This window comes from Pteropus medius, unplaced genomic scaffold (genome assembly GCF_902729225.1).
Source record: "Pteropus medius unplaced genomic scaffold, Ma_sr-lr_union100, whole genome shotgun sequence".
NCBI classification, from domain to species: Eukaryota; Metazoa; Chordata; class Mammalia; order Chiroptera; family Pteropodidae; genus Pteropus; species Pteropus medius.
In genome coordinates, this window is record NW_024349804.1 from 2,657,467 (window position 1) to 2,671,856 (window position 14,390).

At 36.4% G+C, this 14,390-nt stretch overlaps 1 protein-coding gene across 2 annotated transcripts in view; it reads left to right on the forward strand.

Annotated features, from left to right (window-relative positions):
• ADGRA3 (adhesion G protein-coupled receptor A3) overlaps window positions 1–14,390 on the forward strand; it is a 97,065-nt gene that overhangs the window by 67,405 nt on the left and 15,270 nt on the right. For both annotated transcript variants that reach the window (XM_039838080.1, XM_039838081.1), the window contains exons 13-14: window positions 5,882–6,095; window positions 6,309–6,517. In XM_039838080.1, coding sequence (XP_039694014.1) covers window positions 5,882–6,095; window positions 6,309–6,517 — 423 coding nt within the window. The remainder of the gene's footprint in view (window positions 1–5,881; window positions 6,096–6,308; window positions 6,518–14,390) is intronic.

The window sequence follows — 14,390 nt, forward strand, 5'->3', positions numbered from 1 at the left end:
CTATACATTTCATCAATTTCACAACCTACCCTCTGGGTAAGCAAAGTTTCAGCTTGCTAAAGTAGAAAGCATTAAATGAACACTCTCAGATTTATCAATTTCATACTATTCTGTCCTTTTAAGATCATCTTGTGGCCAGAAACCAAGGACACGTTCCACTATTATTCATGCTTCATAGATGGACATGATTAAACTGAGTAAAAGAGAAACGTACCCTTCGTGACACAAAATTAAACATTTTAATGTCGACAGCGCAAAATGCTTTAGCATTTTAACAAAAACTTTCTTTACATTTTAAACTTTATCCTCGGGCAATTTTTACTCTTTTTGCGTATACTTTTTTAGTGCCTTGAATAGACAGCTCGAACATCCGGAAATTGATTATATTGCCCTCGAAAGGGAGAATGTGCTAGTCTATGAAACCAAACCCTTAAAAACGCAGTCCTTCCCAGTAGGAGCCTTGCCCGAATTGCTTTCTACATGTTTCTTGACTCTCTGTCCTTCTCTCTTTACTGCCATCGCAGCCTCGTTTGGACTTCTTTCCTATGTTGCCCAGACCGTTGCCCTATGTGGTCTCTGTGTCTCCAGGCTCTTCCTAAAAACCCATCCCTCTCTCATACATTGGTCTACCCAGGGCTGACATTTGGCCAACAAGTACCACTGCAACCATGCCAGTTAGTAAAATATTGAAATACGTCCGTCCTTACCCTTTAGCAAATGGGGGGCGCCACAGTTCCCTGGGTGCCCCCTCAGCACTGCTGGTCCTTCTGCTGGGGACACTACCAGCTCTGTCCACCTTTAGCAGCTGAGAGGCTGGTGCCTGCAGAGCGGAGGGCCCCCCCTAGTCATCTTCCCTGCAGAGACCGTTTTGATGGTCAGCGTGTGCGTCATTTCAGATTGTTACTACTGTGAACATTATCATGGGATCTACCCAAGATGGAAAGAGACCTCGCCCATCCCCTAATAAATACTTTGTGTCTCTGGGGGCTGGCTCTTGGTGGCTTCGTCACTTGGCATTGATTGATCCCTCGCTCCCCATCCCTTCCTAATTCCTTTGCCTTTTGTCCAGTATCAGCAGCTTCCCTTGGTTCCTCTCCCAACCACAGGCCTTACTTAGGCCTGCCTCATGCTAATTCTGCTAGAATTTCCTCCCTCTCCCCTCCCTTTCCCAGCTCCTTGGTTGTATGTTAACACCCAGCAGAAATGTCACCTTCGAGAAACCTTACCTCTCACCACGCCGTCGCTCCTCGCCTCTCCCACCCTCATCTCCTTGATTCTCTCCCTCACTTTGCCCTTCGCACCCTGCTCACCTCTATCGTTGCACTCCGCACGTGGGAGCCAGACGGGCTTCTTCCTTCCCACACTGGACTGAGGCCCGCCGGAGGCACAGCGCGTGCTTGAGTCATCAGTGGGTTCCAGTGGGCCTCGGTTGGTCATCCAGTTGTAGATGGAGTTACCTCTCATCTGACTCCGCCAGCACCAAATCAAATCTGTTGAATTTTTTTTTTGTAACCAGATGCTTCCTTCCACTGTTGGCACCATAATTCACAAATATTATGTTTTCGATGAACTACTAAGAGGTTTAGAAATTGTTGGCGTTTCAAATATAGCTGTAATGTAGCCAGAAAGAACTGTTTGTTTGTTTTTAAACTTTCTTGACTGGGATTTAGAAACCAGTTTTTCTCTACCACCTGTTTTCCCCTCATCTCAGACATGTAGGGCTTGATCGCAACTGAAGTCCTTTAAATTTTCCAGGCCAGTTATCTACAACTTTATGTCTGCCCTTTTTCTGTCTCTAAGACTCCGTTCACATGGTAACTCTGATTTCATCATTGCTTGTTAGTCCCTTAGTGCTTTGTTTGTTCTCCAGAATAGTTAGAAGCTGTTAATGGTGAGTTGAGTTATAGTGAGAGAGGCCAAAGGACATGGTGACTAAGAGGGTGGTCTTTCTGTAGCCAGACAGCCTAGATTCATGTTCTCCTCCCCCAGTTAATAGCTGTGCAAACTTGGGCAAGGACCTTAACTTCTCTGAATGTCAGTTCCTCATCTGTTCCATAGGCATCATGAAATGGTACTTAACTCAAAGGATCATTGAGAGGATTAAATGAGGCAAAGTACAGACATTTACAAAAGTGCCTGGCACAGAGTAAGCACTTAATAAATGTTAGCTCTTATTATTGTTTTATTATTGTTCTTATCTCTCTTTTGTTAAATTATGAGTATTTGAGGGAAGAAACCATGCTTATTTCATTGTATAGCTCTAAATCCTGCAGAGTGCCAGCATAGGATAATGAAACATACAATAAATGTTGTTTAGTAAAAATTAACAGCCATGCTTAATTAGTAAAGAAAGTCAGTTAAAAAATTAATTCTAAAAGGAAACCGAATCCCTGTTAATCTTTAGCAGTAAGTTAATCAAAAGGTGGTATGCAGTTAACAAGTTATATACAATAAAATCAGGATGTGTCATCATACCTGTCTCTGTAAAATCGAGTGTGTAGATAGTTAAGAAAACATGGAGAAATTCATCTATTTGTATTGTTTTAAATTAGGTGGCTCTTCGAATCATTCTGATCTTAGTGTTAGAACTCTATAGACTTAAACTAGTATTTCAGAAAAATTTAATATTAATTACACCATGGTAGAAGCCCAGATTGTTTTATTAGGACTGATGTTAAAACCTAGAAGTATTTGAGTTTATACTTAACATTTCCTTCTTAGCTTAATGTCATTGTAAATAGAGAAACCTGAATTTTCAAATAAATTCGTGATACGAGCTCTGTGATATCATTGGTTGCTCGTGTGTTCGGACTTTATCAATTTTTGGTATTGAAATTAATACTGGAGTTGTAGAAGTGAAAACATTGTGAGGTTCTAGTTTATTGTTGGCAAGTCAGTTACAGGCATTTTTTTATTTTCTCTCCTCCGACTCCAGATAACCAGTTGTCATGCTGCAGCAGTAATAATAATAAAAATACCACTGAGAGTTCTGTAGCCTTTTGTGTTTGTCATGGTGCCATTTGGTCCTCACAGCTCCTCGTTTGAAAGATCATTAACTGTGTTTGACAGACGAGACTAAGATGAGACTAACAAAACTGGGCAGCATTAGGCAGCTACTAACTGGCGATGCTGGGACTCGCATCCTGGTTTCTTGTTGCAAATCCCATGTGAACTTTCAATAGTAAATGTTAGACACTAAAAGCATGTATTTTCCGGAGAATTTTTTAAGAGAAATTTTGTTCTTATTTATTAGCTATAATTCGTGTGTTTATATCTATTTCTATTTCTTCAATCCATCCTTTTAAAAATAAATATATGGTTAAATGAAATTATAAACTTGTGTTCCTTAACTTCAAGCCAAGTGGCAAAAGGTATAATCATGATATAAATCTTACAAAGTTAAATAAGTGTTCCTCAGTGGTTTTTTAAATTAGATTTCTCACCTTTACATAATAACTGATCAACACTTCTTTTAAAGAAATTAAATATAGAAGGATTACATTCTTACTATAAAACTCTCAACATTATTGATACAGCTGAGATTTGCTTTTCCAGCACCCGTAGGCCACCCTCTCTCCATCCTAGGGAATCTGTAATCATTATTTAGTAATATTCTTTATTGGACTCAGGGGTATTTTAGAAACCTTAAGTATGGAACAGCTTTGAATGTGTAGCTCTCATCTCTCAGTGATCTATCCATACACCTGGGTTTTTTTAAATTGTTGTTTGGTTTTACAAGTTTAAACTTGTGTAGAAAAAAATTCTGGACTTCCAGAAATTATAGATGTCATTTTCTTTTTCAGCTCTCTGTTAGAAAACATCAGTATGGCTTTTTTTAAAATTTCATTTGTCATAAGTAATACTTTCCCAGAGAGCTATGCTTAATTTTCAAGTCATTTTGTGTTCACAACAAAATTGTTTTATGAATTATAGAGTACTTAAATTTTAATGAATGTCCATTATATAATGCTTTTTCAGGATTTTGCTCTCTTAATTAATCGATCTGTTGATATTTTTCCTTTTTTGAAAGCCTCATTGTATACTTAACAGAAATTTATATAATTAATAGGAATGTACTAGATTAGTGAATGAATTTATAATAAACTTTGTTTTCCCAGTAGATTACATTTGTGAGAATAGTAGAGACCTTTTTATGCATTTTCTTAAGTGAAATATTTCTAATATTTTCTTGGCATCTTCAGTTTAAAAATAGGAGTCAAACTGTTAATATGCAAACTTTCAAAATACTTCCATTCAACAGATGTTTGTGGGCATCTGATGTGTTCCAACATTCTTCTAAGCACAGCAGTTAAAAGCTAATTCTAATGTCAGTCACTTGCCTAAATAAAATCTTAAAAAAATAAATAAACATGCCACACAGACTTCCATTAATTTTATAAACATTGGGCAACCTTTATTAAATACCAGTGCCAGGAACTGCTATTAACATGTAGTGTGGGGATCTAGAGAAATAAGTGAGATTATCTGTACTCAACAACCCCACACTGGTTGGAGGAGCAGATGGTGAGTTGTTACACTGTGGCACTGAAAATATCAGTTACCCTCGACAGTTACCCTCGAGATGTGTGCAGAATGTTGCCTGAGTCCAGAAGAGGGAGGGAGCAGCTAACTGAAAGCAGTATCCTGAGTGAGAACTCATGTCATTAATCATCCAAAAAAAAAAAAAAGCCCCTTTAAAAGGCTTTGTAAAAGTCCTCTTGGCTGCCAGCCTTTCTCATTCTAATCCATCCTTTCCATTACAATAGGATTATCTTGCTAAACATCAGATCTGACTAGTTCAAGTTTGCCAGACAGGAGACTAGTGGACCATGTCGGCCAGGGATGTGTAGCGAGCACAGTGACATAAAAATAAAAAAAGTAGGAGGGCTCAGAAATTGATCAGTTGTGGTATAGGGAGTATTAAAGATGAATTAGAGACATAGATTTTTATCCAAACTGTATGATATTCTCAGAATTTACGGAGCAGTATTCTCTGATCACTTGAAAACAAAGATATTATTTAAACAGAAATAACATAATCAGATTGTCCCTTAAGAGGAAATTCTGTTGGCAATGTAAATATTGGATAAGAGAGAGAGAGATTAGTGCCAAGGAAAAAACTGTGATAAAATCTTAAAATAGGGAATTTTGTTTTAGAGTTAATAATTTGTCTCCTGGTTTTATAGATTTATTTTTTATTGAGTGCTGCATAATTTATAATTTAAAAATCCCTGATAAAGAAGTCTGAAAAACGTTCCGTGATCAGCCAGCATCCTTAGTTTTTCTTGTTTGTTACTATGTTTTTCTAAACATAATGTGTTTCTTTGTCTCAGGGAAATGTCTTATAAAATAAGGGTTTGCTGAAATCTAAGCTTTTATTATGTTTGTATAATTTCTTTTGTGGTTTGACAGTTTGAATCCATCATAAATCACCTTAAATTCCATCCACCCAAGTTAATTATACTCATTTTTGTGATATGCTACATTTGTGCTATTTACCATAGTTTGTCATTGTAAAATTGATATAAAGAGTGATCACTGAGATTTTGATCTGTTTAGTGCTATCTATTTCAGCAATATATATTGTCATGGGAAAATTCACTCTGGTTTGAAACAGTTTCTCATTCATTTCCTTAACTTTGAAATAGAGTTTGCATTTATCTTTATTTTATACTTCTTTGGTTCTATACTGTTACGTTGTGTTCTGACATTTCGCTTAACTGATAAGTTCTTTTAACTATCGAATTTCATATATACACATCTTTTAAAATTATTCAGCATATAATTAGAAAAAAATTCATAACGATATAAAATATTCTTTCTGGTTTCTACATACTAATAGAGCAACCTTTCTTTGCTTTTGTTTTTTATATATTTTCAGAATACTATTGTGGAAGCTTCTATTCAGCTCCCACCGTCCCTTTTCTCACCAAAGCAAAAAAGAGAAGTCAGGCCAACTGACGACTCTCTCTTTAAGCTTCAACTCATCGCATTCCGCAACGGAAAGCTTTTTCCAGCCACCGGAAATTCAACAAACTTGGCCGATGATGGAAAACGGCGCGCAGTGGTTACCCCCGTGATTCTCACCAAAATAGGTTTGTATGCGGCATATGTTCTCCTCTAGTCGCGGGGCAGTGCGACTTTATAATTCCCTGTTCCTAAAAATGTTCGTTTTTGTTCCTTTTTGTTTTAATGAGTCACTGGTGAAAAAAGATATCGCAGAATATACCACATTAGTGTGTAAGTTGACATTTAGCTGTTCGTGAAGTTTGTTTTTCAGAAATACTTATATTTCTTATTTTCTCCAGATGGTGTGAACGTAGATACCCACCACAGCCCCGTTAATGTGACACTGCGTCGAATTGCGCACGGAGCAGATGCCGTGGCCGCCCAGTGGGATTTTGATTTGCTGAACGGACAAGGAGGCTGGAAGTCAGACGGGTGCCATATACTCTACTCAGATGAAAATATCACGACCATTCAGTGCTACTCCCTTAGTAACTATGCGGTTTTGATGGTATGGCACTTGTTAACTTTATGCATAAACACTAAGTATCCTAATTTTTTCCTTATGCATCGTTAAGCTCTGGGAAAGGTTTTTTTTTTTAAAAACTTTTGACATAAATTGCTCCCTTTAGTTAAGTAAGAGGTGGTGTTTGGTGTGATTCTCTTTTAAAAGGGAATTTGAATTTCTGCCAAGTGAAATGTATGTGATTGAGTTTGGGAAAGGAATTTTCAGCAAACTTCAGAAGTGAATCAGTTCAACGAGACTTTTACCATCTTACAATTTGGAGATATCTTGGGGTCTGTACAGTACAACTCCGACCCCAGTAAGAGTGACTCATTTGCCCAGAGATAAACAGTGAATAATGAGACATTTTTTATTTTGCCGTCTAGTACCTTTTCCCATCATAATTTTTACCTCCTTTTGAATTTAGAGTAATAGCGATAATTTCAGTTTAGTCGCTGAAAGAAACAGTATTGACACAAATAACGTATTTTCAATTTTAATGTTAATCAAGCTGATATTTTCTGTTATTTACCATTGTTCATGCCTATTAATTTTTGGTAAAGTAGTTATTAATGTGTAAGAAAAGGTCTATATTAATGAGTTATTTAAGTGAATCTGATTCCTGAGCTGAAAATGATGAAATTAACCATGCTAGATTTTGTTTTATATTGCAGTTATTATAAGATACTTACATCCTGGAGCATGGATACGTGCACTTTGAGTGTAGTGGAAGGAATTACTCATGAATCTAAAAGACATTTCCCAGAAATGGCTTGAGGCTGGCCTGGGGGGGAGGACGCCTACGTTTTTATTTCTGCGTCCAGCTCTGAATCTGTTATCTAGACAATATTTTATGAAAGCATTAACTAGTCTTGAAACAAGATATATTTTGCTTTTTGTGATTTATTCTTTTCTTAAGAAAACAAAATAGCCTTTACCACTAGAAATGATCCTATTAAAACAAGCTTGAATTAGAATAGATTTTCCTCAACTCTTGATTTTCTCTTTGCTCCTGAACTTAGTATACCTTACCTGGCATACCTGTCAAACAGGAAGAGTAAATAGATTATTTAGCAGGGTATAAGGATTGTCTTTTCAGTGACATCCATTAACATGTTTGTTATTCATCCCAGCTGACAGTAGACGGGGTCTCTACTATTTAGATGGCTGTATTTGTGTGAGTCATTTACCCTTTTCAGTTTAAAGTAAGAGTTGATAGTTTAGGATTCTCCTCACAAATAGGAGATTTCTGTAAGTCTGAGTCTGTTTTCAGTGAGTTCACATCATACCAATTTGTAGTAACCTTTCCAAAGTAAAGCATGGAGCATTAATTAAAGTATGAAGCATTTTCTCTTTCAGTATGAAAGGGTTTTCTCATTCAGGTTTTGATTATAAAATAACCCCAAACTACGAAGTACTGAAGGAGAAATAACTAATAGAGATGCAGAATTGTCTGAAATTTATATCGTAGTTAACTGGAAAAAGCTGGGCAGAGTAAATGAAACACAAGACAGAAGGCATTTTATAAGCTTCGCTGTTAGTGAAATATCAGGTTATTATGTGAAACTTTTATTTTTATTTAATCTAATACCAGTTTAAAGCATCTGTTTTTGAATTTCCTAGCTGTTCTACATAATTTAAATTACTATAATCCCTTTCTAGAAGAAATAAGCTATTCTTTTATCTTTCATACTTATAATCTTTTAAAAAATGCAATACACAATTCTTTAAAGCTAAAATATAGTAAGTACCAAGATTTTTTTCTATTTTCAGAATATCCTTTTGTTTTTCTTAAATATAACTGTGCCACCTAGAGGCAGCAAAGTGAAATTCATCTGAAATTGACAAAATTATAATAAAATTCGTTTATGAGACTTTTAGAGTTAAAGGCAGAGTATACTTACTCAAATAAAGTGATGTCTAAAATAGAAGAAATGTCTTTCCATAGTTGTAAATCAACATCTTTTTTCCTTCCCTGACAATATTTTAAATAGTATATAAAATCCTATTTTTCGTGAAAACTATCTTAATATATCGTTTAATACAGTCAGTCTTAATTTCTATTTGTCAGATAGACCATAAAACTTTTCCCAATCTGCTTTTAAAGAATTTTGTCTTTAAAAAACGAAGGAAAAAGAATATTTCGTTTGTAAATCTCAAGACACCGTGGTTTGGTTTAGTAGATATCCTGCTATAACCATTATATCCTAAGGTCTCAGTGGGAGCCAGAGAAAAAAAGCTGAGCAGAAATTGGGCTTTTTTGAATGCTGTGATCAGGGATAGCCAATTGAGACAGGAAGGTCCTAGAAGCTGGAGCCACTAAAAAAATAACTTAAATAGCAGGTTATTTATGTTATTATATGATTAGGGTAAAACCGTTTGTGCAGTACTTACTTTACTAGGTAAAAGTAGTGAAAGTAAAATAATCTCAGTACATTGATTCCCCTTCGTTATTGTATCACCTAACTAGAGCGCACACACTTCTTTTTATATCTCTCTAGTGTTACTTTTAAATATTATTTATATAAACTTGCTGAAGGTAAGCAAACTTCAGTTTCATTTACTCTTTAATTGAATATGAATGCTAGTATGTTTCTGTTTATGTCATTTTTAAATAGGTACTACATTCATGTGGATCAAACATTTTAATGATTTCTTCACGTTGATCTATAGTGTAAACTTGAGTCCCTCTCCTCTCTCCCATCATAGTCATTCTCCACAAAGTAGGTTGCTTGCTACAAACATTATTCTAAACCATGCTTTTTTTTCCACGAAACTATTTTAGGATGATGCTGGTCTCCATGGAGTAATAGATGTGGTGGTGGTGGTGAAGGTGATGATGATGATGATGTTGGTGATACTGCTATCTTACAATGATCTGATGGCAGTGGTGGGGATGGTGGTGACTAATTTTCATTAAGCACTCGTGTATCAGGCACGCTTTTGAAGTCTTTACGTGCTTTAACTTATTTGCTCATCATAACAGCCTCATAAAATATACTACTGTTAACATTACCCCAGTTTACAGATAGAGAAACTGAGGCATAGAGAGCTTAAGCACCACAGCCAAGTCCGCAAAGTTAGTGTTGGAATTGAGATTTGAATTCAGACTCCAGAAATTTGTGTTCTTAATCGCTTTACTGAATCTCCTTTCTGAAGTCTTCCCTTATCAATATAAATTATTCTTTTTTACCTTTTAGTATTGTTTTATGTCCCTACCATAATTTATTTAGATACCCCTCTATTTTATTTGTTTGCAGTAATTGGTACAATATTTTGCACATTTAATAAGAAATCTGCTGGATAAATTCTCTGAAGTGGAATTGGTAATCCAAGGGGGGACTGATAAATATATATATATTTTTTTATTAAATTGAGATATTGAGCAAAATGCACAGATCTTAAGTGTATGGCTTGATGATTTTTTTTGTTGTTGAATACACACATTTGCTACCATCAAGATCAAGATTCTTACTTGAGCACTTGGTAGCTCCCCTGTGTTTCTTTCTAGTTGGTTCCCATTCCCATCTCGAGAGAGACCCTAATAATGATGATTGCAATAGATAAGTTTTGCCTGTTCTTAAACTGCACAGAATTGGAATTGTACACTATGTACTCTTTTGTGTCTGGTTTCTTCCCTGTTACTTACATCTGTGAGCTTTATCTTTGTTTTTGCACATAGCAGCAGTTTATTCTTTTCCCGTTGTATAAAATATCGAAACTTGTGCGTTCTACTGCAGATGGACATTTGGGTTGTTGCTAGGTTCTGACTACTAAGAAAACTCTGCTATAATTATGCACATGTTTTTCGGTGGACACATACATTCAGGACTGAGATTGCTGGGATTGTAGTCTATCCCTATATTTAGCTTTAGTAGATAATGCCATACAGTTGACCAAAGTGGTTTACAGTCTCACCGTAATGAGAGTTTTAGTTGCTTCACGTCCTTGCCAGTGCTTGCTATTGTAAGTCTTTAATTTTAGTCCTTGGTTGTGCTATTTTGTTGGATTATTGTGGTTTTCATTTGCCTTCCTCTGGTGACTAATGGTGTTGAGCACCAGTGCATTTTCTTACTGTCGGTTTGGGTTTCCCCTTTTGTGATGTTCTTCCTCAAGTCTTGCCTATTTTTTTCATTATGTTTGACTTTTATTTTTTTCCTTTTAGTTTTATTGAGATATGATTGACATATAACACTAAGTTTAAGGTGTACATCACAATAACTTGAGTTATATGTATTGTGAAATGATAACTACAATAAATTTAGTTAACATCCATCATCCAGTATGGATACCAAAAAAAAAAAAGAAAAGGAAAGATGTTTTTTCTTGCATTGAGAACTTTTAGGATTTCTCTTTGCAACTTTCAAATATACCATCCTATTATTAACTGTTAGCCTGTTTTTAATTTGGTTGCAGGATTCTCGATGTCAATAATGAGTAGAAGCTTTTTGTTGGATTTATGTGTTATAAGTATCTTCTTCTACTCCATGCCTGTCTTAATTCATTCAGGCTGCTAGAACAGAATACCACGGAGTATGTAGCTTATAAACAACGGAAATCTATTTTTCAAAACTCTGAAGGCTGGAAGTCCAAGATCAAGTTTCGGTGTCCGGTGAGGGCCCACTTTCTGTCCTCACATGGTGGAAGGAACAGGGAGGTTCTCTGGGGTCTCTTTTACATGGGCACTAATTCCATTTGTGAATGGGTTCTCGTCTCATGACTTAATCACCTCCCAAAGGCTCCGACTCCTAATATCATTACATTGAGATTAGATTTCAACATATGTGCATGTTTTTTCCGGGCAGGGAACTCAAACATTCAGCTTATAAAATACCTTTATCCTTTTTTATTTCAATACTGTCTTGTTATGAACAGTTTCTTGATTTTTTTTTTTGAAGTGTTTTTTATATATAATTAGTGCTATTTATGTCCTGTTTAAGAAATCTTTACTTACATCAAGGTCATGAAGGTATCCTCCTTTGTTTTCTTTAAAAAGCTTTAGTATGTTTTACCTTTCACATTAAGGTTCATGATTCGACTGGAATTGACTTTTGTGGATGGTGTGATGTAGGTGGAGTAAATTTTTAAGTTATTTTTTCTTTCTTAAGGGAAAAGTAAAAAGTAACAAAGAAGTCAGTCTATGGTGATTTTTTTTTGTTTTTTTTGGGGGGGTTACATTTCTGATTTCAGATCTATTTTTAAATTTTATTTTATTGGTAAACTCTTTTATAATTCTTTATACTCTGCCAGAAGATATATATATATATATATATATATATCTATCTATCTATCTCATATATATATAATGTAATGTGTAATATATATATAATTTATAATATATGTATACTTAACTTTTCAGATTCTAGAGATATTGTTCAATATCTAGAGATATATATATACCTCATATATATAATGTAATGTGTAATATATATATAATTTATAATATATGTATACTGAACTTTTATTGTTCAGATTCTAGAGAATTTAAGTAGTTACTGGTTTATAATTATCCTTGTTGATATGATGCTAATGAGTTATTTAAAACTGCCAGTGATTTTTTTTCCCTTGGCATGATTTTTAGATTTAGTAATTCTCAGGCTAGAAGTAACTGGTAAATGTGTGACTCTTTGTCAAGAAAAAAGAGTTTGAAGAACTCTCCCATTTATTTGGGTCCTTAATAATAACCATCTTTGTGATTTTTAACACATTTTCGGGTGTTCTGATACTCTGCATTCATGCACTTAACTTCTGTGGAAAACTTTTCACTTCCTAGCTCAGTTATTTTCTTAAACTTTCTACCATATAAAGAAGAGTGATTATGATCACCATTTAGTTTAGTGATGGGCTGTCCTGTCATCAGCCCAGAGGCAGAGACTTGCTATCTTATCACTGTATTGCAAATGTGAATGACAGTTTCACATTTTCTTCTCATGGGCGTCTCCTAGTGGCCATTTTTGGACAGTATACTTAGTAATGTTTCAGTATCACAAAACCTATATTTGTTTACTAGTATAATTAAAAATAGTTTTGATTTGCATTTCTGCTTTATCTCTTCTCTGACATCTTTAACATCTTTCCTATCCTAATCTTTTCAATTGTCTTAAATACTCTTACATTCTCAAGAATTTTGTGCCCTCAGGGTAGGAGATTTTTCATATCTTATTGGGTCGCTTTATAACAGGGGTCTGTAAACCCCAGGGAATATTTGACACACAGGCCCAGTCCAGTTAGCTGCTGCTGCTGTTGGCGGGTGGGTGGTTGATTGGTTTTAAATGCTGGAAAGCTAAGAGTGGTTTTAAAATTTTTTATTGGTTAGTAGTTAGTAACTACTGCATAATAGCCTCTCCTTTCCCTAGGTCAGTTTCTCTGTCATTGGGGCAGGTGAGCTTGTTTTGACAACCAGGAATGTCCTTGCTGAAGCAGTGCCATCAGTGACCAATGACAGTAGTACGCGTCTTTTTCTTCATTCGTAACTCAGAATTATGAGTCATTGTTCTGGTTCAAAATCTGTTTTCTTCTCATACTATGTCATATTCATTTAGCTCTTGAAAAATGTTTTTTTTTTTTTAATGTAAATGTTACATGCATTATATTTTGAGAACTGAATTGGCACTTTGATGTTTGATTAGATAATATCCAGCCACCTGTTTTATGGCTCTCTGCCAAAGAATGTGGAGACACGTCACTGGCATTTTCCTAGAGGAATATAACACAGGCCATGCTTAGAGGAAGCTAGAGGCCGAATCCTAGATGTTGGAAGTTTAGCCTCAGTTATTCTGCACTGGGATGGTCTCTCCCAGAAATTGAGGGGAGAGCTTGTCCACTCTTGCTAGTATCTTACTGGTTCTCCTTCCCCCAAAGTACATCTTTTTGAATTTTTCCCACTAACCTTCCGGACCGTTAGCAAAAATGCAAAGACACTAAGGCCATGGGTTAGTCTTGAGGGCATCTCACAGAGGCCAGTTGATCAGAATTCGTGGTCACAGGCTTCTTCTCTCGTATTTCCCCTTTCGGGTACTTCGTTTGCAGACTGCCAGCCCTCGAAGGCTGGGACTACGTTCCCCATTTCCGTGAATATCCAGTGCTTGGCATAGGGCCTGAACGAGGTGGGCACCCAGTTAACACTTGTCAAGCAATTAGATGGATCGCAGGTTTGAGATGCATCGCGGTGTAGTGGAGCACTCAGGCTGGAATTCAGTTTTTCTTGTCATCTCCAGTTGCCCATGGACCTCTGTTAACCATTCATTACAGAGAAGGGCTTGTTAAGATGTTCTAGTTTGCGCATTTTAGATCTGTTATCATATACTGTCAACTTTCGATTTTTGGTGAGAGAATTTGCCCCCTCCTTCCTTGCGTTGTTGAGTCCCTCTTCGCTCTTCCTGCCTCCCGTTCATCCTTTCCTTTTGTCACCTAGCTTTTCTCCTTTCAGGCACTGTCTCGAGCTTTCAGAGTTCGTTTAGAAACGATCTAGTGACAGCATCTGGTGAGTCTACAGCTTCCGACTTCTGTAACCCCATTTCTCTGGCACAGCGGACCTGGCCAAGCTGGAGGCATCTTCCCAGTCTGCTTTGGTCCTTTAAAAGGAAGGAAGCCTTAAGATGTCCCCGGTTCTCCTTTTAGGGAGGTACTGTCTGCACCGCGTTTGGGAGCCCAGACGTGGCAGCCACGTCTCATCCTCAAGTACTTAACCTCTTTGTGCCTCAGTTTTTCAGGCTATAAAAAGGGGCTAATCTTATGCAGCTCACAGGGTCACTCTGTGAAGTGCTGGCACGGTGCTGGATTACGGTTGATGCCTCGTAAGTGACTTGCTGTTATTATTGACTGTTATTGATTTTTGAGCTCTTTGCTCCCATACCTGGGCTGCCCTTACCTTCATCGA